This window comes from Copidosoma floridanum, unplaced genomic scaffold (genome assembly GCF_036245765.1).
Source record: "Copidosoma floridanum isolate Cflo_tuat_1 unplaced genomic scaffold, Cflo_Japanese_pri ptg000001l, whole genome shotgun sequence".
Classification (NCBI taxonomy): domain Eukaryota; kingdom Metazoa; phylum Arthropoda; class Insecta; order Hymenoptera; family Encyrtidae; genus Copidosoma; species Copidosoma floridanum.
Window position 1 is genome coordinate 7,320,706 of NW_028321878.1, and position 25,615 is coordinate 7,346,320.

The 25,615-nt window shown below is 38.2% G+C and overlaps 4 protein-coding genes across 5 annotated transcripts in view; 2 read left to right on the top strand and 2 right to left on the bottom strand.

The window, feature by feature from the left end:
- Positions 1-4,468: 4,468 nt before the first annotated feature.
- Positions 4,469-10,643, bottom strand: ttv (exostosin glycosyltransferase 1 ttv). The gene is made up of 8 exons (XM_014358939.2): positions 9,596-10,643; positions 7,079-8,201; positions 6,805-7,006; positions 6,569-6,688; positions 6,254-6,484; positions 5,889-6,155; positions 5,525-5,775; positions 4,469-5,436 (listed from the first exon to the last, which is right to left on the bottom strand). Exons 2-8 carry the CDS (start codon positions 7,966-7,968, stop codon positions 5,256-5,258), a joined length of 2,142 nt encoding a protein of 713 aa, XP_014214425.2. The 5' UTR covers positions 7,969-8,201; positions 9,596-10,643; the 3' UTR covers positions 4,469-5,255.
- LOC106643684 (sodium channel protein Nach-like) lies at positions 10,038-16,666 on the top strand. The gene is made up of 8 exons (XM_089589304.1): positions 10,038-10,266; positions 12,592-12,754; positions 14,093-14,308; positions 14,396-14,686; positions 15,080-15,361; positions 15,854-16,150; positions 16,240-16,349; positions 16,518-16,666. Exons 1-8 carry the CDS (start codon positions 10,038-10,040, stop codon positions 16,655-16,657), a joined length of 1,728 nt encoding a protein of 575 aa, XP_089445430.1. The 3' UTR covers positions 16,658-16,666.
- LOC106643683 (uncharacterized) lies at positions 16,240-18,305 on the bottom strand. 2 transcript variants are annotated; one of them, XM_014358918.2, is made up of 5 exons: positions 18,048-18,305; positions 17,452-17,819; positions 17,267-17,374; positions 16,736-17,188; positions 16,240-16,666 (listed from the first exon to the last, which is right to left on the bottom strand). In XM_014358918.2, the coding sequence occupies exons 2-4, from the start codon at positions 17,814-17,816 to the stop codon at positions 16,798-16,800; spliced, it is 864 nt and encodes a 287-aa protein (XP_014214404.2). In that variant the 5' UTR covers positions 17,817-17,819; positions 18,048-18,305; the 3' UTR covers positions 16,240-16,666; positions 16,736-16,797. The 2 variants fall into 2 exon arrangements, with proteins under 2 accessions (XP_014214404.2, XP_089454653.1); XM_089598527.1 differs by lacking the exon at positions 18,048-18,305 and adding an exon at positions 17,894-18,017.
- A 5,106-nt stretch (positions 18,306-23,411) lies between these two features.
- The window catches only part of LOC106643682 (midasin), a 114,692-nt gene continuing 112,488 nt past the window's right edge, over positions 23,412-25,615 (top strand). The window contains exons 1-4 of the mRNA XM_089594655.1: positions 23,412-23,737; positions 23,813-24,045; positions 24,144-24,383; positions 24,469-25,532. Of these exons, the coding sequence (XP_089450781.1) occupies positions 23,657-23,737; positions 23,813-24,045; positions 24,144-24,383; positions 24,469-25,532 (1,618 nt within the window). The 5' untranslated portion in view covers positions 23,412-23,656. The remainder of the gene's footprint in view (positions 23,738-23,812; positions 24,046-24,143; positions 24,384-24,468; positions 25,533-25,615) is intronic.

Here is a 25,615-nt window from a genome sequence, read left to right on the forward strand (position 1 = left end):
TGGATAAAAAACACCCCGTACTTATTCAAGAGAGAAAGTAATAAAAACGATACAATGAATGTATCTCATAAGTTTGAGGTATATCCTTGACCAAAAAGCTCATTTATTAGCAAGTTTTGTAATTGATGCGATAACATTTTTTTCATCACAATGATTTGTAAGTTTTAATGATAAATAAAATTACTTATGTAAATTTATTTCCGATGATCTCACAATTCTTTTAGTTATACCATCATAAAGGTGCGATTGGTTCTGTACAGTTACCAAGAAGTTACCTTAAAGCTAGCTTTCAATATCAAGTTACCAACTGCACTCATAAAAGTTTGAACTTCAAAAAGCCTTTTTGTGGAAAAAAAAATATATTTTAGGATTTCATTGGTGAATTCGTGGAGGTATAACCAAATTCAGAAAATAAGGGGCAGGTAAGGGGGTGAAAAATAAGGGAAATAGTAAACTTCTTTTTAATTTATAAGAAAAACTCCTTAGTACCTTTTTAAATATCATTTTATGATTATAGATGAAGCTAGATAAAGACGAAAAACTAAAAACATGCGTTATCATGGTGCAAGTTTCATTCACATTTACAGTAGCGTTTAGACGAGCACATCTATACATTTTGCACAAATCCTTTGTACAAATGTGAATTTTCACGTATACATCAGGTACACGCACGTAATACATCAGGGGAGACTGTAACAATCATCAATCCTTCCTGCAATCGATTCCACCGTTTCGTCACTTTGAGACAATCTCACGAGCGTTTGACTCTCAGAACCGTAATAATTGCCGCTAACAGCGGCCAATGTTGCGTGCGAAGACTAATAATGTTCTCTTGGATTTTTTTTCTTTGTTTCACTATTGCTCCGTGTTCCGAGTCTGAAAAGTTTTTTCTTTGATTCTTTTTAATTTCTTCGTCGCACTTAGATTTGAAGAAAAGAAAAGAAAAGAAAAGAAAAAAAAAAAACAGTTCAATTTGCCGAAGTTTTAATCACAGAAAAAGTATTTCGTCACGATGACAAGCCGTGGCGTGAGAGAGTTGCCCAATGGTCCCACACGAGCGAAAAGAAACTCTAACGAAAGAAAGTATTAATGATTAAAAGTCAATATCTTCAATGATACCAATCAGTTGATCAACCAATTGCAAATGCCACAGCGTCAAAACCTCGACGGGAATCGAGAATGGGTTCGTACACAAAATTAATCCCTCGAACTACATTATCTCCTTGCCTTGCCGTATCCAATATCATTTTACGGAACATTAGAAGAAAAAAAAAAAATGGGCACCTCTCCCCGAGATCGACAGTCATTATACCGATCTCTCAACACACGCGGGCGAAAGAAAGCAACGTAATGTGCTTGCCGTAACATTAAATGTCTCGTTGGAGCTTTCGCAAGAATGCCGGGCGCGCGTGTCTCGCGTCCATGGAACCATACGTATACGCTTACTTACAAAAGCCACCGGCAAGTAATACCTATCCGGTGCACATACGATATACACCCAGCACAAGCTATATATACATACGTGCATTTGTACAGCGTGGGACGAGGCAGACCTCGCGCGTTTCGACGGGGCGTTGTTGTCTAGGTTTGTATGATTTTTCTCCCTCTCTCTTTTCGCTACTCGACACGTGTGTGCATGTGTACCAAGTACACCCATTGAATAATATATACATATACCTATGCTCGCCCTACGTTATAATATGTACAAATGTGTGTATATATTTATATTTATAGTGCTTTGCGAGCGAATCGAATCTCTTGCAACTATTGTAACAAAAACACACCGCGGGCCTCTTTGTTTCGCGAGTGTGATATTACACGTGTAAGTATATATAGGTATAGGTACGTCTGTGCGCCCGCGAGAGACGGGGAGGGCGATTAAAAAAGTAGATAATAGGTACATTACAGCCGGTTGAGCGCTCGGGAGGCGTGAAAACGTGACACGCGTTTCGAGAGCTTCCGGAATTCTGGACCGTCGTGTCTTTTCGTACCTTACCTCATGATATATAAATATACCTACTTGTTACTTTTTACATTTTGTATAGTTGCCGACCTACATGATCCAACATCGTTATTGTTAAGTACACGTGTGATCAGAGAAGTTTTTTGACGCTCGATCATAGAAAAAAAAAAAAAGAGGCTGCTCGAACGTGAGAACATTCTCTTGGATGCGTGTGAGTAGGTACATAAGTGGTATGTCCATAACAATATAGTGAGCGGATTCTTGGGGACCCGTTTTATTGTTAAGTTAGTTGATTACTTCATCGGCACTCGACGCGTATAAGATGGAGACGAGCTTCGATCGTTTTTATCATTCAGGAATTGATAATCGACTGTGCAATTAACAACAAACTATCGAGCACGAAAAAAAATGGTGGTATGTATCTTAACAAGCGTGAGTGCGTTATTTTCTCGTCGGAAACAATTGCTGGGATTATTATTTCATTATAGAAAAGTAAGAGTTGCGCACATTTGACGAATTTTCTGCAGTACGACTGAGTGAGACTATGAAACGTAAGCGTGTTTAAGTTACTTCTTACATTGCCATCGGTGACAAATTATTTCTGAGTGTAACATATAGTTGTATAATAAGCACAAAAGTAGAAGAGTGCAACAGCAAAAGCCCCGTGTAAATTATCTCATGTAAAATGTTTATTCATCATAAACGAGTGTCACTATATAATTTGAACTGATATTTCATTGAAACGTCCGCGCAACGCAAGACGCGAGCGTACTTTTTTTTACTCTCACTCGCGTACGCACACTTCCTCAAAATACACGTACACGTATCCCCCCGTGAATAATAATAAACCGATCTCTATATCCGTCTCACCTAATAAGCACACTCTCGCTCTCGTTTTCGCACAAAGCGATTTCTTTCGCTCCCCTGCGCACGTATGAACTTACGCTGCATACTTTTTTTTTTTTTTTTTTTTCTCTTGCTCCACCGATCGATCGATCATATTAAATCGGCTGATGTCCATTGCCACACACGTTACAAGTACGTGCGTACTATTTTTGTTTCTATTTGTAATTATTTTTTATTATTTTTTTACCACCTTTTGTAGATTAGACGGAGCCGATTGTTCGCTTGCAGATCGCTAATGTTGATTTTGCGATCGATTTGGAAGCTATATGCACGCACGTCCACGTGACCTTGCGAGCATATGATGAATCAGCAAATCACTTAGTTATACATAGTATGATTGATTTCCGATATGATCTTTACATGCTAACGCTTAGGATACTGCTTCGTTTTGTTTTATCAAGAGAAAAACCATCACGAAGTACATAACTATAGGGTAAGGGTGATTAATTGGTTTTTGAACGTTCGTGATGCAAACGAGATTATTGTATTTTAGGTGTACGAGGTGTATGTGTGTACTGTCACGAGAAAAAAATTTAGATTTACAGGAGAATGTTCGTGGAGAAAAAATTAAATCTTATAAGAGGTATTGATGCATTCCTTTTTCACTTACCTTGCAAAATGTATGATATACCACCGCTACCCGAAACTGAGTTGATTCCGTGGACGTGACTAATGACCGGATTTTTATTTCTTATCGTTGACGCAAATCACTTCATTGTTGCACATATTTATTTCTGTAAATTATAATTGGTTAGATTTTTTTTTTTTTTTTTTTTTTTTTTTTTATCAATAAAGTTGATGATAAAAATTTTTAGGCCCAGAGCGCGCACATAAGTATATACGAAAGTAACGCATCACTCACGCACTTGCTTTGTAGCCAAACACGGAAATCGTAAAAAAATGCTTTTATGATGAAATGATGTTTTTGAAAAACCATTCAGTAGAAAAATAATCGCAACCGTAATGAATATCGATTGGGCTTTGAATATTTAAAATCAAGGAAAAAACAAAACCAGCTTTCATAGATTATATTCGTAATTTTACATCCGTAACGTTATATGCAGCGAAAAATAAAATTTCGTCAAATTCTTGTTTTAATTAATGATTTCAAATTGTCGGGGGATAAAATGTATCATTATACGCACAAACTAGGTGTCTGCTTGATGAAATGACCTTAGGCGTCAAAGTAATAAGGAAAAAAAAAATCATAGCGAATAAAAGTAAAAGTAATAGGTAACGTATAAAGAGCGGACTTTTTAATCAATTATATAAAAGCCATGTGCCTTACCTTGACAAGTGCGAGGAGTGAAATGAAAACAACAAAAGCACAAAAATGCGTGAAGGTAAATGATTTCGCTTGTAGAGAAAAAAAGAAAAGGGTGGCGGTAGAGACAAGGCAAGGACATCCGGGTTCTCTTGGACTTGAATGCAGATGGAAATAATGGAGGGACGACCAACAACATGACCGAAGCAGTAACATACTTTATCTGTCAAATAATATCTTGTATTAATAACTTATAATAGGTATTAATCATAATAATAATAATAATAATAATAATAATAATAATAATAATAATAAACGAATTTTTTCTTTTTCACTTTATGTACATCATTATTCGGCATAGCAGCGTAACTCGCAATTATGTTTTGGTAGAGAATCACCCCGAGAGCGACAACGGATCTCTCTTTTCGATACCTCTGTTCATTGTAATCGTTCGAGTAATTTTGTTAAAATTTTTTAGCCTTTTTCAATCTCGTTCTCTCGCTTTTGTACTGAAGTCGCTCAATAGCAGACATTTAAAGGACGTCTTGGAGTTAGCGCGGGCGGACCGAAAAATTTTTCAAGATAATGTTTATTCTTATAGATATACCGCCGTTTAAAAAAGATGATGCATCGTTCGCGTCAAAGTATAAAAATGTTTGTGTGCGATCGGTTACTAACGACTTTAATCCACGAATGCAAAATCGACCTTTTCACGCGGGACGAGGGCTGAGAGGGATTAAAAAATTATTTGCGGCGCGTCAAGATACAAAAAAACGTTTCGTCGTGGGCGCGAGAGATCCGAAGCGCACGTGATATATTTTTATATATACATATATAATTTGATAATTTAACTTATCGTGACTTTCGTGCACGTACTTATTGTTTCCTTATAGGTACACGTACGCATTATTTTTCCCTATACACAATTTGTTCGTCTTTTGTTCCTTCGTTATTGTTCATAGCCTTACCAAGCTACAATTTAGATCGGCATGACCATAAATATACATCGCACAATCTTACAAAAATTCACACTTCAACTACAGTCGCGAACTTTTAGCAGTCCATTTTGACTAACCGCATATATAATATATGTATATATTTAATAGTAAAATGTATACAATCCTAGTTATTAACTAGTTCGATTTGCCTATACTTTTTGCGCATGTTGCTTACAGGGTCCTTAAAAAGTACAGGGTCCAGTCTCATGTTTGATCGCAGCAATGGCATGTAACCGAAAACGGCAACGAATGTGTTCATACAGGTCTGACGCTGAATGAAATGGTCTGGATCGTTCCATGGAGATCTGTAAACAATAAACGTACAAGTAATAAACAATGTACAAAAGTATGTCTTGTGCAAATGTCGAAATTTTTTTTTCATTGTACACTTGCCTGTTCTCAGCGGCCGTAGTATCTTTATACATCTTACGTTGAGTCACTTTAATCGGAGGTCGACGGGTGACGTGACTTACTAAAAAATTCATCAAAATATCTTCACAATTCTGAGATTGCTCGACAGTTTTGTGAAGCGTCGAGCTCAGAGTTTCAGTATAAAGAGTATTATAGTAACGATGATAAACGGCAGCTCCCGTTAACACCATACTGTAATCATTTGTCCATTTGCTCGTGTAACCCCACGACCGCTGAAAATAAATCGTTGACATTTGAAATATATGTTAATTTTGAAAAATGGTTTGTCTTCAAAAATTAAGTACGTGGTCTTTTTTTAAACAAAAAGTATCCTAATAACAATTACCTTGGAATCGTCCCAGTAATGAGATCTGGCAGGATAGCCCACGATTCGATCTGGAAAGCTCTTCCATACAACAAAAGCAAAGTCAATCTCATCAGTGTTGAGGGTAACATCTTCATCTAACGATAATATGGCACTAGTTTTTATGAGGGGATGGGGATGAAATCTGTACGATATTCCACTGGCGGGGACTATGTGAATCGGCGATTTAATACCTTGCCATCGCGGCTTTTTTGGTAGCGGAATGTCAGAGTTCCACATTAATATAATCTGTAATAAAGAGACGGTTAAGGCATTCTAAATGAAACCTTCAATCCATCCAAAGCTCTTTAACTTTAATTTTTTTTAATGTAATAAAAGCAGCTTACTCTATCTAGATATTTGCTCTTTGTGAGGCTCTTCAACAACCTATAAAGAACCGCAGTGGACCCAAGCTGAGAGTAGATTATGGCAGTAAACGTATTTCCGGGATCGCACTCTTGAAACGGAAGTTCACGCTGGGTATCGGCAAATTTCGGTAAAATAGCCAGCGCCCCCGGATCTCGATTCCAGACACGCAACTCTCTACGACCTTCCCAAGAGATGCGTTCGCGTATGACCTGTGAATTTCGCGTTAACATTTATACTGTAATATCAAAACCAACCGGAGTAAAGAAACAACTCAAGTGGTAAGAAAATAATACCTCGAAAGTCGTGAATATAATTTTCTCCATCGATGAAAAGTAGCGCTCCCAGAGAAACTGCGTTTGCTGCCGCAAGGCCATTATCTTAGTTTGCTCTACTGATCTAAGAATATCCGGAACCTACGAGGCAATCGTCATAAATATAGATTCATTTATAAACAAACGGGCATGTGTTTTGTAAAAAAAGCGTGCGTGTTCTATTCATGAATGATATCAATTGATGAACGCCCACTCACTTGAAAAAGAAGTCTTTCATCCGCGTAAATTACTGCCTGTACCCAATCAATGCGATCGTGAAACGGAAGTGCCCATCCGTTGCTTAAAATAACAGGAATACATCCAGCTCGCAAAGCTTCTAAGAATCGAAAACTACCGAGTCTACGTCCTCGAGGCACAAGGCAGAACGTGGAATTCACTAGAAGAACATCGTAATCGTACCTAAAAGACAAACAAATAAACAAACGAATGACGTACGAGTATACGCAACGAAGAACGAGTATACAAACTTACATATCGTATTCTTTGATGTCCTGCTGGCAGTGTTCGTCCTGCAACTCTCTCCAGGACTTGCCGTGCCTACAGGTAGTGACGAATATGAGATCCTTGCCGTTGTGCAGGTGGTGCAGGGCGTTCCTGGTCTCAGAGCCGATCCCGTGAACGTACCTCTTGCCCTTGAACGCCGCCAAGTACGATCTTCTGCTGGGAAAGTGATTGTGAATCGCCTGGCCAGGCTCGCCGCCTCGCTCGGGATGCTGTTTCGCAAACAACGGAATCGACACGTCAAAGTCGTCCCGAAACTTCATTACAGACATGCTCGCCTTGGCAAGGATCGCGTAGCCGTAGTCGAAGGCCATCGCGTCCTCGAGGTAGTCGGGCCAGGTGCCCGAGTACAGATTGAAGATGACGTGATTACGTCCGTTGTTCCAGTGGGCAAGCCGAGCTAGCTTGGATGGCATGTTGTGCACAAACTCGGCGGACAGGGGATCCCTGTCGAGGGTATCGAGTGCCAGGACGAATAGGCAGGCTCGTGCGGGATCCGAGGTATAATAGCGCGACTCTGTGATGACGTTTAGGATCTTTTGGTACAGCGGGCTGATGGCCTCCTCGACAGGGTAAACGTAAACGGTGAAGCCGTCCTTGCAGCGCGTGCTATCGAAGCACGCCTGCATATCGCAGTCTCGTGGATTTCGTGAATGCTGGTGATGCGGTCTTTCCTCTTGGGTGCCGTAAGTGTCGATCATCTGCTGGCTAATGAGGTAGTACGAGGTCAGATCGTCGACGTTGATGTCGCCGATGCCTGTAGCGTCGCTCGCCTTTTTTAAACGGTAGCCGCCAAAGTAGCAGAAACCGAGGAAAGCGCATGTGACGAATACGAGCAGGTACCGCTTTTTAGCCTGCATCGTTAGGGCAGCGTCTCTCCTCCTGATGTGTGACTATGAATTGTTAGGTTTTTCCAGCTTTGGCTGATGATGATGATGACTACGATGAGCAGTTTTCTCCCAGCACGTCCAACGACACAGCTCGCCAAGGATGTGCATTGCCGCGGTATATCGTTGCTCTATAGTGATTGGCTTTGACACCGTTTTCTTATGACTTAATATTTTATTATTGACTCCATGGCTATTTATTATGGCTGAAAAAAAAAAAATTATTTTATTTATCAAACAATGTGTGATGTCGGAGGTGTTTTAAATTTTTCAGAGTACAAGCGAGTACGTTAAAAAAATCAAATTGCCGTCATTTCGCAACTTAAACTCTTAACATCAATTGAACACATTTCCCAGCATTCGATTCATTTGATTGACAAGGTCTCAAATGCGTATCTACTGAGAACTTGTGAAATTATTAAGAGCCTCTTTGACATGCATACAGGAATAACTAATGAGAGTATAAGAGTTGTTAGATTATTTGCACGCGTTTCAAGTATCATTTATTCAGTGCATACTCAAGAAACAAAAAAATGTAATTAATACTAAAAATAATAGTGAACTATAAACTAATTTTATTTCTAAGTTTGTATTGCATATTTTTCAGAGTTGGTATTTAATAATTAAATTGATCCATTAAATATAAAAAAATCTGTTTCATGTCAAATTAGTTATTCAATAGATATGAAAAATGCAAGCTGAATTTGAAAGATAAAGCATTGCAGTCAGCTAATGTATGATAAAAGATTGCCACAGCATCTGTGTGGTAAAGCAATTACTTGCCAGTTGACGTACCAAGTGGTGACCTTCTTATGGATAATTCTATTTCTACAATTATTGGTCACATTAAGCTTATTACTATGTATGACAGCAATTGGTTTACGTCAGCTGCAAACGTATTTTCCTTGTTGGATCATTATTACAGGAAGATCATTATTTTCAACGATGATAAAGTGTGTGATTTAACATTTATCAAATCAAACATTATAGTAAAATTATTATCTGAAACTATATTTTTTATTTTTTCTCACCAACTATTTTTCTAATTTAATTCAAAGTAGTACAATCATTCAAGTCAATGAGCTTTCAATATTAAATAATAAAATCCATATGTTTCCAGTTATAGCATGTAATTCTCAGAACTTTATCAGAAACTCCAAAGTACAGATACAATTTTTGATGAATTAAATTTGAACATTATTGAATTGATAATTTAAAGGCTGTAGCTTAAAAGTTTTTAAACCACATAGTGTAGCAATTTTCAACAATAACAAGAAAGCCGCAAGCTGCATTGCTTTAAATTCCGAATAGTATTATATCCACCTTACCCACATGTAATTAGAGGAGAGAAAATAAAGTTTAATAATAGAAAACTGTAGTGAAAGCAAAAAGATCACTGCAGAGGCTAACAAGTGTTCCGAAAATAGCAATCGCCCACGTTACACATGCACAGTGTCATAAAGTTCAAGGTCAGTATCAAAGCACACACCAACAGAGAGTAAAACATATAATACTCGAAGCACATCCAAAACTCAAGCGAAACTGCATAACTAAAGGAATTTTGTGTGCACATAAGTACACGTACAACATTACAACATACCTATACACCTCTTCCTAAAGCACGACTATAAATCTGGAAGATGATGATATATCCTCAGTCTTGCGTTGAGAGCCGGAAAAAAGATCCTCTCCTTCCTCTCTTTTTCTTGTTCTCGGCTCTTGTATAAATTATGCAAATGGCCAGGTAGGTAGTAGATAGAACGGGTAATAAAGATATGAAAAACAACACGCGGAGACACGGGGAGATAGATGTATCAGATGGACACTCGCGAGCGCACTTGGACACACTGCAGGTAATCCTCGTCGCTAACCTCACACGACCAGGGCGGCGCGCGAGGACTCGTCCTTTTGAACCTCAACTCGTCCTCTTCCTCGTCTTCGTAATTTTCAGATAGACATGCGACGACGATGATAACGTTGTGCCACTCGGCTACCATAATTCCGTCGTGGAGGCGACGACAACAACAACGTGGAGGACGGCAATGACAACGTGTTCTAGGTTAGCTCCGGATGACATTGTAAACTCGTCGAGGAGTTGCAAAAAAGGAGTGCCGAAGATAACGAGGGTTGAAGAGCGGCTATTGGTCGTAGTGTTGACATGCTACGCGCCACTACCGAGGGTGATGGTGCAGGTGGTGATGATGACGATTCTCGTTTATTATACCGCTGCTTACGACGACGACGACGACGACGACGACGACGACGACGAAGGTTCGACAACGTATCCTCCTTCACCCGCAACAACAGCATAATCACGGCACCGCCTGCTTTTTTTAGGAATCACCATCTCATCAATATTGGCTACCTTCCTTTACTACAACTTTTGATCGATCGAATAAAATTTCATATCTTTCTGCTCTCCTCGATTATAGTACGATAAGACGAGTAGCCGGTTAATAATCCCTACGTTTGTTGAGACATTTTACTTGTACCAATACTGTAGCCTATACTTTATCGAATATATCCCTCGATTGGATTCCACCACACTTTTTTCCACATTTACATAAATGGCACTGTTGTACTTTCACGACGCGCACAACGGCTCCGGTTATACTTATATTACTATACACTTTTTTTTTATTTTTCGGTAAGCTAGTAAGCTTCTTCCTCCTACTACTACTTATACTCCTCCCTCACACCCTTTTACGACTCTTTTCTTTTGACTTTCTTCTGACTCTTTGGTCTCTCTCTCCCCATTCTCTGTACCATTCCCATAAGAGTACATATATAGATATACCGTATACCTCTACAACACCGTGGTATGTACTTTTCAATGCAACGAACGTCCCAGTCTCTTCAAACTTCAACTCCCCAACTAGTGTGCACTCCACGTCCACGGTCCACGCGCCTATACGAATAGAGAGGTCTCAAAAGCTGCATCACGACGTGTGAGGGAGGAAGAATAAGACGACAACGACACGAGAGCTCTGAGAGCGGCTCTGGCCGTTTCGCCCCACCCCCCCTCCATCTCAAACTCCTCCTCTGCCAGCCCCGGCGCAGATGATGTGTCTACATACCTATACCTGTACAGTACATACATGCATTTACAGCTCTTTTAAAAAAGCCAGCATCCGCTTTTTTTCTCCCGTATATACACAAACTCTTGTTATGAATAAGCGTGATATATATACCTAACTTACATGCATCGTCCCACGCAAATAATATATATAATCATCATAACGTATACGATTTTGAGTTTGATTGTGACCATCAGATGCATATAGAGGTATACCAGTGTAACCACCAGTCGCTCACATAGGGAATGCTTTGTTTTACTTTTAAAAAATGTCATTTGTACTGGAAAAACAATTAATAATTTACAATTAGTAAATTTATTGTTTACAATTAACTTTTAAAGATAAATCTTTTAATAATTTTGTATGTGAGAGTTGTATAGTTATCATCTTAAAGAAATAATGGTGATTCAAAACTTACATGCAACGTTGTTTTTTGCATACATTCAATATTTTTAAATGATTCCTATCACGATTATTCATGACAATTTCTAAAAAATAAACAAAAATTTCAAAAACATTTATTTGTACGAAATATAACTGGATAAAATATCTCTCTTTTTACTATTAATGAAAAAAATCACGTCAGTTAACATAAAACATTAAGTTGTTGGCTGCCAAAACTATAAATCGCGTCCCAAGCTGCAATATGATCATACGTCTTCAAAATAAATAAGTTTTTTGTATGTAAGTTCTATAAATTTACTCATCCCAGCTACGGATAAAAACAACCCTTGCTCCACTTGCAGGTTCGATAAAAATGTAAATTTTTTATTTTAAGACAATTCATACCATTACGATAATTATATGTGTCACCACATCGCGTGAACCAATCGATAACGCGAAATTGTACGTGTTAATTTATTATACAAATGCACTTTGCAAGGACCCAATTTGCACCTGCGATTAATTATTAATTTACTTCCAGTGTCCCGTACCCACCAACGCACACTCACACAATATATTTACACTTGAACATTCACTGAAGTAAAATTACATGTTGGAACTTGCGTCGATTGAAGTCAATTCATCATTAATATCGAAAAAGTGCCAACACTCTAGACAAGGTGTTTAATTTACCACGTGAATCCCACAAAAGTGTCCCGATTGTGTATACGTATTACATACACAAGTAAAAAAGGGAAAATCGCCCCCAAAGAGTGGCACGATCGATCCACAACACCCTTCTCGCTTCGGCACAGTCATCGTCGTGTATTGTATCCGCGCTTCATTCATAATGCACAAATCGCGATCGTGCGCTCAATCTTATGAAAAAAAAAAAAAAAAAAAAAAGCTCACCACCCTACAGTTTGTACCCACGTAAACGGTAGTAGCACGTCGACTTTCGCTGCTGCAAGACCTGTGATCTTTGGAAATTTTTTCATTTTCGGGTATCCTCGATGCCGGTTCCCGCGGTGCGTCTGAAAATTATTTCTGGAATGAGGAACACGGGCAAAACGACTGTCGAGCTGAATCTCGTGGACATTTGAAGTGCCCAAATTTGTTGTTTTTTTTTTGGGAGGAATGAAGTCAAAGAATAAATTTGTCGAGAAGAGGGATAGGCTGCAGCCGGAGGGGAAGCCAAGCGTTTGGGAGATCCTCAAGCAGATTTACACGGAGTTTGCGAGCGAGTCGACGATGCACGGGATCAAGTACACGACGCAGGCCAGAACGACGTTCGAAAAGTGCGGTGGAGTATATAATTATTACATTGTTTGTAGGGAGGGACGATTTTTTTCTCCTTATAATGGTAATTTCAGTTTCGTTTGTTATGGCCCATGTGACGTGCCAAACACAATAGAGACTTTTTTTTTCAATTAATAATGATTTATGCAAATTGAGTTGCCGATAGAAAAATGGTTTTTTTGTCGCCCCTAGTAGTAGTTCAAAGATTTATATATAGTATTTATTACGATCCCATACATTTTTAGAGTTTGTAGAGCACATTATTTACAAATTCTTTTAACACATTTTTATTCTTGGCCAATATTGGCAGAGTATACTTCAAAAACAATAAATTTGCTCTGTTTGCAGTGTGATTTATATTTTAAAAGAAACAACACCAATGATACTACGTCGTGTCCTACTTGTTTGGACTAATTATTTTTTTTTTTTATTTCTCTTTAATTGAAAAATGTACGACCTAATTTACCGGTCGTTTATTTGTGTACCTTTGTTATATTCACGGCGCAAGTGTATACATCTGACTCGTGTGTCATTAGGTAATTACAAACTATCGAGCTGTGACGCGCACACATCACGTAAACTCATCACTTATCGAACGGTCGCGTTCGTGTACATCTCAATAATAACTGCATTAGGGAGAAACATAAATCAAGCCGTGAAATTGTTACGTAAATAATTTAACATTTTAATTCGCTGAGGCGATCGATTTTTTTTCCATTTACTTGTTCGTGCATTTTTACGCGAGCCCACTTTTTTACACTATTAAGTGCACTCCTTTTGTTTACCATCGGGTCCAAATTTTCGTTGTTCTCTAGTAGAAATTGAAATTGAATTCATCACTTGTTAAAGTAAAAAAATATGAAAAATATTTGATGGAATAAATTTTAACGCACATAGTGTGGATGGCAATGAATAAAAACGTGACGAGTAACCGAGAAAAATTCATTGCGTTTTTGTTTGATGTAAAATTAACAAGAGTGACGAAATCTAGAGTAAGTAATTACACTACATAAAAAATATAATGATGATTGAAAGTATAAATAACGAAAACAATAATTTCCAAGGTTTTCAATTGAAGTCGATTTTATTTACCTTTTAGATTTTAAGATAAAAAAACGCGAAACATATATTTTCAAAAACCACACAGTAGTAAGTAAAGTTGATCCTGTACACTTTCACGTGAATCGATAAAAGAAAAAAAACTTTCTTATGAACGTAAAAACCAATCACTGAAAAAAAAAATCACTCAGAGACACGAGGGTCAAATATGTACACTATAGAAAAAGAGAAAAAAAATTATTATTATTATTATTAAAAAAAACAACGTCCTACCGCAGAGTGTTCTGGCTGATCGTCGTTTTAATCTCGTTCGCCCTCGCCGTCGGACTCTCGGGCAAATTCTACGACAGACACGAGTCGGCCAACATGCGCACGACCGTCGTCACCAGCCAGTACCCGTCGCTGAAGCTGCCCGTGCCCTCGATCACTATATGCCAGGGCAACTTGGTCGACAACAGACGGCTAGAGCCCTTCATCAACAGGGAGAAACGCCTGTGACTATACATTTATTACACCTGTACCCATTTGTTTGTTCAATAATATTTTATGAAAAAAAAAAAAAAAAAAACGCCAACCCCCAGACTAATGCCGAAGGGCCTGACGATCGGCGACTTTGTCGAGGGTCTGCGCTACCTGCGCGAAATCATCTACCCGACGAACGCGTACCAGGAGCCCCTCGACAAGCTGCAGCGCATCCTGGACCTGAACGGCTTGGGCATCCCGCAGTTGCTCGAGCTCGTCTCCCCGACCTGCGCCGACGTCCTGCTTTTTTGCGTTTACGAGAACCGAAACGAGTTGTGCGGCAAACTCTTCGAGCCCACCCTCACGGCCTACGGGATCTGTTGTTCCTTCAATGACGCGTCGCGGCGCAAGTGAGTCGTGCGTTTACTTACCAAGTTTTTTTTTTTTTTTTTTTTTTCACTACGATTCACAACACAATATAATGTGAACAAAATACTTTGCCTTTTTTGCTTTTTGTTTTCTAATTCAAACTGTAGGGCATTGTTTTTTTTCTGGAACGGGGGTTTGCAAAAGAATGGAGAAAGTACCCATGCTCGAGTCTGTGTGAATGTGATATTTTTTTCATTTTCACGTGATCCATCCGTTTTGTCGATCGATTAAAAAAATAAATCAAAACTATACAACCGTATGGAAAGGTATTTGTAAAATCTCTGGAAATGTTTATAGAGGCTAAGGTGTTGAGTTTCAAGATCCTTGAATTTAATAGCAGTAGGAATAACTAGCACGAGCATTGGTCATTTCAGAAAAGGCTCGCCGATCGGCCGTGACCTGTTCAGCACGAACTTCGGCACGCGCTACATAATATCGGTCCTGCTGAGGTCGTACCCCGACAACGAGACCACCGCCTCGATAACTTACGGCGACGGCTACAAGATCCTCATACACGAGCGCCACACCCTGCCTGGACCGAACGCCCTGGAGTTTATGGCTGGTTTGGCGCTCGAGACCATCGTCGGCTTACGAGGCACTTATCTCACGAGCAGCCCCGAGGTTCTCAATCTGCCGCCTCACAAACGGAACTGCAGGTCGGACATTAAAATGTAGATACAGATTTTTCGGGAACAATTTCAATTTCTTTGGTTGACTTGAGATTTTTTATCTACCTCACTGGGAAAATGAAGAAATTTTCATTTAGCGAAACTTAAGATCGAAGGTTCTTTGTTAGGACCCTGTAAATCGCTATTGAAAATTAGTAATGAAAATGATCACAATAGCCCTATTCAATGGAAATCAACAAGAATCACAGAAAATTATGGACAAATCGATAGGAATTAAAAAACAAAGTTCACACAGGATATCTCTTGCACTAAAAAAAAACGTTTCCGATGGTTTTTAAAGATTTCGTACAAAGCAATCATTTGAAATTACGTATTATCTCAAATACATGCTCAATGAGGATTTATTAAATAATAAAATGCCATCTAAACCACAACTCACATAAATTCAATATTCCTGATGGCTCGTTACGAGCCAGAAACGGAGTAAACAAATGATTAATAAACGGCTGTCTGACCCAGGGTATCGACGCCGGAGAATATCTACAGGGCCGAGAACTGTTTCATAGAGTACCAGAACCAGGCGGTGTTCGAGCGCTGCAATTGCCTGCCTTTTTTCGCGAACGACGTGGCGAGTGGCGAGCGGCTCTGCAACTTGACGGCCATACCGTGCCTTGCCCGCGCGAGCTCCGAGATCTACTCGCAGCTGTTGCACGGCGCCCAGAGCAACTGTCTGTCCGACTGCGAGTCCATCAAGCACTCGATGACCATTACGGGAGAGCCTCTAAACGCTATTGAATTCAAGCCTGGCAGTTTTTAGTACGTTTTTTCGTAATTATTTTTTTCTTTTTAAAAAGAGTATTCAAACTTTGGACTGATTAAATGATTTTTTTTTTTTTTTTCAACAGTAGGAAGGCACTGGAATATCCTAATTCGACGGCACTACACGTTACCTTCGCGGGACAAGCGGCTGTGCTCGAGCGCAAGGAATTGATGCTATCTTGGATAAACTTAGTGTGTATGTATAACAGTGAGATTTTGCCTGTGTACGAATTTTTGTTGCAAGCAGCTCCAGCCATAAATATTTGCGTGTGAACGAGCTGAAATTTTTTTTTAAAACATGCTTTAAACGGCTTAGATATTGGCATAAAAGAATTGGTTGTTCAAGTCAGTTTATGACTTTCAGCTTCGCTTGGAGGAGTATTCTGCTTGTTTCTGGGATGCAGCTTTATCTCGATCATCGAAATTGCCTACTTCACCTATCAACTGTTTAAAAGAATAATGACGAGATATGAAAGTAACTCTTCTGTGATAAACTTCAGATAAACAAAATAGCTACAACAATATTTTCTTAATAAGTATATGTATATTCAAGTATTTCAATTACTTTTTAAAATAACTTACAAAATAAATCACATGTGAAAACACTCAACTAATGATCAGTGCATCATGTGTCTTTTTTACTTCTAATCACTCGACTCCTCCTCTTCCTCTTCCGACTCCTCGTCCCCTTGTTCTTGGTTCTCATCATCGTCCTCACTTACTTCATTGTCTTCTTCACTTTCATCTGCACTATCGATTTCTTCATCGTTACTCGACTGTTCTTCGTCACAATTGTCCGATTTTCCATTTTCTTTATTTTTAAGCTTTTTATCATCTTTATTGACAGATTTTTTATCATCCTTTTTTTCACTCTCTCCGTTGTATATTTTTAAAGATTTTGAAGCTCTTCTCGATCTACGTTTGGGCTCATCATATGATACTTTGACCTTTTTTCCTTTAAAGACAGGCCACTCTGACTTACGTTTAACATAGTACGTGCACAAATCGGAAGAAGACATTTTCACTTTAGCTTGCCTACAAGTTATTAATGTAAAAAAATTTAATTATTAATAAACCTTGAGATGTTCAAGTAATAGTGTAGGAGGAGTATACCTTGTGTTACCAACTAATCCTTTTAACAAAACAACAGTTACAGAACCAGAAAATGCAGCTTTAATCTCGGAAGCTTTAGTGCCTGGAGGTATCTTTGATATGAGTAAGCTATAACAACAAAATGTAAATCAATAAATATCCGTCACTCTGTTACTTTTTTTTCCAAAAGTAAATTTTTTACTCACTATAGTGGAACCCTGGGTTTCTCTTTTGGTTCAGGGATCTTAATTTTTTTTGGTTTCTTCGGCTTCTCTAAATTTATTGGCCTGGGCGTGGAAGCATGAACCGGCTTTCCATTTACAACCTTCTCTTTTACCAATTTTAAATTTTTCAACTTTTCTTCAACACTTGGAAAAATTACATGACAATACCTGGTTGACTGTCTGGGGAGCTTAACTGTGAAATCACCTACAAACAGTTCATTGATTTCGTCGACACTTTTTATTGTCTTGGCCAGACGAACGTACAGCGTTCGGGATTGCTCCTCTTTTAATTCTGAAATCGTTCGATGACGGCCTCTTGTCGACTTGTGCTTCCTTTTCTTAGCCATGATCTAAAAGAATAAAACATTGATGTAAATAGGTAGTTATTAAAAGTGCAATAAACGAGGACAAATAAAATATGAACCTGAATAATAAATTAAAATTCTTAACCTAGAAGTATTCACTTTACAATTCAGCCAATCAACATCAAAATGTTAAACTTAAAGCTGAATATGTTAAAATGATAATTTTATACAGGCACGTACTTCGTTCTTCAACAATTACAATCAAATAATTACCGTTTCTTTTTTGCCTTGAACAAATAAACAAATTAAAAAGTTTAGCTGTCTTTTGGGGCTTTCTTTGGAGACATGTGTCTACTATGTAGCATGAAAGTTTATAAAAGTAAATAACAAATACTTTTATGCACACAAACGAAGTACTTATTTATATATTGTAAGTGCTACTTAATTGTGACTCCAATTTGCATGAACTGAAAACAGCACGTGGATTACGGTCGGACAGTGTCGGACTCTCGGGTTCCGTCAGTGCCGGTCTTGTCGTCTCCGATTACGGAATATAGCGGGTGTTTTCCGCAATAGTCAATCGTCACCAGCAAGTAATAGTGGGTTGCGCTCTACGTTACCATCAGGTCGGTAAGTCAACTACCTTGAATTAACTATAGCGCTCTGTTCCGTAATCTGGATAGTTAAAACAGCAGACGACGTGAAAGTCGAGAAAAAAAAAAGTGAAGATTTCATCGCTGTTGACTGTCGTCTGCTATTTTAACTGCGGCCAAGGAGTTAATGGTAAAAGGTCTAGAGTATTAGAAATTTCGTACATATTTTCGATTTTATGAGCCATATAAGATAAGTAGAATATTGATGGTTTTGGAGGTCGATTTTAAGGTAAAAGAAGAATTGTAAACTTGCCGCAAGCAGCACTGAAAATGTTAACTTTTTATTATCTATTTGTAAAATTTGTTGCGGCTGGTTTATAACTAATAAAGTGACTTTACTGTAAGTAGCAATGATTATTTTGGATCAGCGCCATCTAGCGGTCTTAATTTTTTGGCCAAAAGTGGCTCCTAAAATTCTCAATCAGAGCATTCAGGATGAGAGCCATTTATTCAATTATAAACCAGCCGCAACTCCTGACCAAGCTATAAAATAAAAAAATAACGATACTTGTGTTTTTGGCGGCAAGTTAACAATCTATTTTATGCTTGAAAATTTATCTTCAAAAGTACAAACACATAGGAGATCGATTTTTGGTAGAAAATAAATTGTTAACTTGCCGCCTAAAACACATGTATTGTTATTTTTTCATTTTATAGCTTCGTCATGAGTTGCGGCTGGTTTATAACTGACTAAATGGCTCTACGCGCTAAAGCTCTGGTTTAAAAGTTTAGGGCCACTTTTTAGTTCAGAAATCCGAAACGCTAGATGGCGCTGATCCAAATAATTACTATACTTACAGTAGAACCATTTAGTTAGTTATAGGGTGTATTCCGCAAATGCTGCCAGCAGTTAAGTTACGTAGGTCGTGGTAACGCCGCATGGTCGGGCAGCGCTAGCGTCAACCTGTACTAACTGTCGGTGGGTTCCGCATGTCAACAAAGTTTGTACAAACTTTGAACAAACTTTGATATTTTTTACTGTTTTCGCTCCCATGCCATCTGATATTTCGGAGTTTGTTGACATGCGGAACCCACCGACAGTTAGTACAGGTTGACGCTAGCGCTACCCGACCATGCGGCGTTACCACGACCTACGTAACTTAACTGCTGGCAGCATTTGCGGAATACACCCATAGTCCGCAGGCTAAGTATACGTCCTTAACCGCCTTTTTCTCACTAACGTTTAGAATAATGATTGAGACAATCAATGATTGTATCATGAGTTTTTGTATAAAGTTCAATTTATACAAATAAGTTGGTAAATATAGGCACACATGATTAATATTTAAACATTTTAAGCTGTATAAATATATAACATAGATTCCAAATATGCATTATTACCGCTGGAATATGCTAACAAAACCAAATATCCGTCTTTCTCACCCAGCAAAATAATAGGTATCTGTATAATCCTGTATCAATTTATTGCACACATGCGAAATGTTCAATGACAGTAAACAATGACATAATTTCAAACTTTACTTTTGACTCTTCATTTCACACGTAATTTTACAATGCAATTGATAAATTATTATTCATACAAAAGTATTAATATTCTTATAGGAGGTCGATTTTCAGGCAAAAGATTATTTGTAAACTTGCCGTAAACAGCACAGCCAATGTCAACTTTTTATTTTCTATCTACACAACTAGTTGCGGCTGGTTTTAGCGTTTCAGATTTCTAAACTAAAAAGTGGCCCTAAAATTCTGAAGGAAAGCTTTAGATATTTTAGGCCCTAGAGCCATGTTGTCAATTATAAACCAGCCGCAACTTAATTGACAGATACAAAATGAAAATTCAACATTTTCTGTGCTGTTTGCGGCAAGTTTACAATTTATCTATTACTCGAAAGTATAAATATGTAGGAGGTCAATATTCGTATGAAACATACACTGCAAACTTGCCGCAAGTAGCACAAACATCGTTAATTATTTATTTTGTATCTATTTCAAGAGTTGCGGCTGGTTTATAAGTGACTAAATGGCTCTAGGGCTAAGCTGCCTTAAGCTCTCCTTCAGAATTTCAGAAGCAATTTTTGGCCAAAAAAATCACGACCGCTAGATGGCGCTGATCCTAATGTTATAACTACTTATAGTAGAGCCATTTAATCAATTATAAACCAGCCGCAACTAATTTCGTAGATACAAAATAAATAGTTAAAGATAATTGTGATACTTGCGGCAAGTTTGCAGTGTATGTTTTATACGAATATCAACCTCATATATATTTATACTTTTGGGTAATAGATAAATTGTAAACTTGCCGCCAATAGTGCTAACAATGTTCACTTTTTATTTTGTATTTATCGAATTAGTTGCGGCTGGTTTATAAATGATTAAATGGCTCTAGTATGAGCATAGTTATAATCATTTGGAACAGCGCCATCTAGCGGTAGTGATTTTTTTGGCCAAAAATTGCTTCTGAAATTCTGATGGAGAGCTTTAGGCAGCTTAGCCCTAGAGCCATTTAATCACTTATAAACCAGCCGCAACTATTGAAATAGATACAAAATAAATAATTAACGATGTTTGTGCTACTTGCGGCAAGTTTGCAGTGTATGTTTAACACCAATATCGACCTCCCTTATATTTACACTTTCGGGTAATAGATAAATTGTAAACTTGCCGCAAGTAGCACAAACATCGTTAATTATTCATTTTGTATCTATTTCAATAGTTGCGGCTGGTTTATAAGTGATTAAACGGCTCTAGGGCTAAGCTGCCTAAAGCTCTCCATCAGAATTTCAGAAGCAATTTTTGGCCAAAAAAATCACTACCGCTAGATGGCGCTGATCCAAATGATTATTGCTATGCTTTTACTAGAGCCATTTAATCATTTATAAACCAGCCGCAACTAATTTGATAAATACAAAATAAAAAGTGAACATTGTTCGCACTGTTGGCGGCAAGTTTACAATTCATCTATTACCCAAAAGTATAAATATGTAGGAGGTCAATATTCGTATGAAACATACACTGCAAACTTGCCGCAAGTAGCACAAACATCGTTGATTATTTATTTTGTATCTATTTCAAGAGTTGCGGCTGGTTTATAAGTGACTAAATGGCTCTAGGGCTGAGCTGCCTAAAGCTCTCCTTCAGAATTTCAGAAGCAATTTTTGGCCAAAAAAATCACGACCGCTAGATGGCGCTGATCCTAATGTTATAACTACTTATAGTAGAGCCATTTGATCAATTATAAACCAGCCGCAACTAATTTCGTAAATACAAAATAAATAGTTAAAGATAATTGTGCTACTTGCGGCACGTTTGCAGTGTATGTTTTATACGAATATCAACCTCATATATATTTATACTTTTGGGTAATAGATGAATTGTAAACTTGACGCAAACAGTGCAAACAACGTTAATTATTTATTTTGTATCTATTTCAATAGTTGCGGCTGGTTTATAAGTAATTAAATGGCTCTAGGGCTAAGCTGCCTAAAGCTCTCTTTTAGAATTTCAGAAGCAATTTTTGGCCAAAAAAATCACTACCGCTAGATGGCGCTGTTCCAAATGATTATAACTATGCTTATACTAGAGCCATTTAATTATTTATAAACCAGCCGCAACTAATTCGATAAATACAAAATAAAAAGTGAACATTGTTAGCACTATTGGCGGCAAGTTTACAATTTATCTATTACCCAAAAGTATAAATATATATGAGGTTGATATTCGTATAAAACATACACTGCAAACTTGCCGCAAGTATCATAATTATCTTTAACTATTTATTTTGTATCTACGAAATTAGTTGCGGCTGGTTTATAATTGATTAAATGGCTCTACTATAAGTAGTTATAACTATGGCTATCAAGTTATGCCATGAGAGGAGAAAATATTATTTGATGTTTCGTCCCGGGAGCACGCCAGGACTCATCAGTAAGGCTGATGACGTGCTCCCTGCCTTAGACACCTGTGAGAGGGTCCCCACATACTCCCCCTCCAGTTACAACGCCGGATGAAGGAGTGTAGACGATATGTAAGAAGTGCGCAGTGACGCATATGACGTGCATGACGTGGTGTATTAGCAGAAGGCAAGATAGGGGAGAAAGAAGTCGATAGTTGATAAAGTAGATCTCCGAATCCTCCACGCTCTTGTAGAGTCCTAGAGAGAGGCGAACAGAAGCTCTAGCCGCGACCGAGACAGAGGTCAAGTCGGAGAAAGAGAGGGAAGCTAGTTGCTGTCCCGAGGCGTAGAGATTACGGAGATGCTATTAGAATAATTAGAAGAAGGTTGCGCATGTTCAAGTTTACGGGGTCACCAATATGGCTATCAAGTTATGCCATGAGAGGAGAAAATATTATTTGATGTTTCGTCCCGGGAGCACGCCAGGACTCATCAGTAAGGCTGATGACGTGCTCCCTGCCTTAGACACCTGTGAGAGGGTCCCCACAATAACATTAGGATCAGCGCCATCTAGCGGTCGTGATTTTTTTGGCCAAAAATTGCTTCTGAAATTCTGAAGGAGAGCTTTAGGCAGCTTAGCCCTAGAGCCATTTAGTCACTTATAAACCAGCCGCAACTCTTGAAATAGATACAAAATAAATAATTAACGATGTTTGTGCTACTTGCGGCAAGTTTGCAGTATATGTTTCATACGAATATTGACCTCCTACATATTTATACTTTCGAGTAATAGATAAATTGTAAACTTGCCGCAAACAGCACAGAAAATGTTGAATTTTCATTTTGTATTTGTCAATCAAGTTGCGGCTGGTTTATAATTGACAACATGGCTCTAGGGCCTAAAATATCTAAAGCTTTCCTTCAGAATTTTAGGGCCACTTTTTAGTTTAGAAATCTGAAACGCTAAAACCAGCCGCAACTAGTTGTGTAGATAGAAAATAAAAAGTTGACATTCTTCGTATTGTTTGCGGCACGAATACAATCTATCTTTTACCCGAAAATCGACCTCTTAAAGTGTAAACAAATCGACCTACGTACTGGCAGCATTTGCGGAATACAGCCCATACATGTATCGATCGCTTTCATAACAAAACGACAAACCTTACAAAACCAAAACCAAACGCAACCGGCGTTTTTGCTCATTCCCACACGTGCTTTCCCCTGTAGTGAAGCCGACATAACCTTGATATTTGTTGTGTACATTGATTATACTAAAAAAGTATCTAGTGATTATTGAAAGTACAACGAGTATTGTCAATTGAAACTATTAAGGCGGATCCGGCCGCGGTCGCAATTTCCGGCACTAGTGCAAAATGATTCTCCAAGGTCTGGAGAAATTTTGCGATCGTCGTGATGTCTTTAAAAAGAGGTTCGCGTCCTTTCGTGGACTCGAGGTATGATGTTGATTAACGTCTTTCAAGGACTTACAATTTTTTATTGTAATTATTTATGTATTGTTTATCTCCCAGGAGTTGTCAGAGGAAAACAAGACAGAATTTTTGCAGCTGCTCTGCAGTACGTTAATGAATCCAGTGAATGCCAAAGATGTAGCCGAGTGTTTTCCTCAGCTTTTGCTTATTTTATTGACAATGTCGATTAACAAGGACAAAAAAACCACTTTCAGTGCATCCGATGACAAAGTGCACAAAATCAATTGCTGTGTCATTGGCCAATTGATATTAATACATCCTGACGTACTTGGGTAGGTGCTCCAACTTCTACGTTGTGTTACGAAAAATCATGCAATTGTCCAGATTTTTGGATTGAAAATTATGAAAATGTGTAACTTGGTTTTTTCAGTTTTGCACTACAATATTTCGAAAGGAATCCTTCTCCATTTGAAAATCCAGAGAGTGATACTTTTGAGCCACCCAAGCTTAAAAGGCCAAAACTCGATGGGGTCTATAACCGTGTGTCTGATTATGAAATTGTTATGGCAACTTTCAATATTTTGCAAGCTTCCACCAATCATTTTAAATACAAGTGGAAGTGGTCAAAGTTTTACAAATATTTGTCACATAAAGAAGATGATGTGAAATGGTAATACATGTAAAATACTATTTGGGCAATTTTTTCAATGATTCTTGTGAAATGATTATTTTAAAATTGTGTAATTTGTTTATAGGCTTGCTTTAAAGTGCATTGGCTTGGTGCTAGAAATGTCAGAAATTTTGCAGTTAAAGTGTGCAAAAACTTTGCTGAGCAATACAGATAAATTTGAATTAGACACAAGAAAAAATGACACAAACGTCTGCTTACAAAAAACATCGTGTACAAAAGAGTTAAATGACATGGCTGAAAATATTTCATCTGTCGTTTCTGTTGCTGGAGTCTTATTACCAGTTTTAAACAAAGAAACCCGATATACAAATAGTGATTTAATTCCTGTGCCATCAATGGAAGAAAACTTGCGCAGTTTGGCTCTTGGAGTAGCTTCAAGAAAATGCATTTGCCTACAAGGTGCAGTTGGCTGCGGTAAAACAGCCATCGTTGAATACCTGGCCAAAATAACTGATCACTGGCCATCCAACTTCATTAAAGTACAGCTTGGAGATCAAACTGACTCAAAAATGTTGCTGGGAACTTACAGATGCACCGATATCCCTGGAGAATTTGTGTGGCAGGCTGGTGTGCTCACACAGGCAGTAGCAAGTGGAAAGTGGCTCCTTTTGGAGGATATAGACAGTGCTGCACTAGACGTTGCTAGCATTTTGAGTAATCTCATGGAAACTGGAACTCTGTCTGTTCCTGGATACAAAGACACTGTCCACGTTAACAGTGGATTTCAGCTGTTTGTCACGCAGAGATTGATCCCCACGATGTCCGGCTTCCAACGTCAGTCATCCGGAGCCAGTAGTCTGTTGGAAAAACACTGGCTGTGCATTAACATGGAGTCGCTGTCGAAAAAAGAATTGATTACAATTGTCCAAACTCTATTCCCAGTATTGAATACTGTTGCTTCTAAGATCGTGGACGTTTTCTTGTTGTTTTCTGTAGGCAATCATAATACCGAAAATGATGAAGACGACGAACTTGCTGTTTTAAAAACAGGAAGATTAATTTCCACCAGAGATCTAATAAAATGGTGTCACAGAGCTGTTAACGGCTTCAACGTTTCCTCCAAAGATTCTGCTCTCAAATTACTTCAAGACGCCATCGACATATTCTGTTGCTCTGTGCCATTTCAAGGTAAAAATATATTCGTCAACAAAATGCAATTGAATTAATTTTTCACATCTTCACGCAAACAATTCAAGTTTTCATACTCTTTC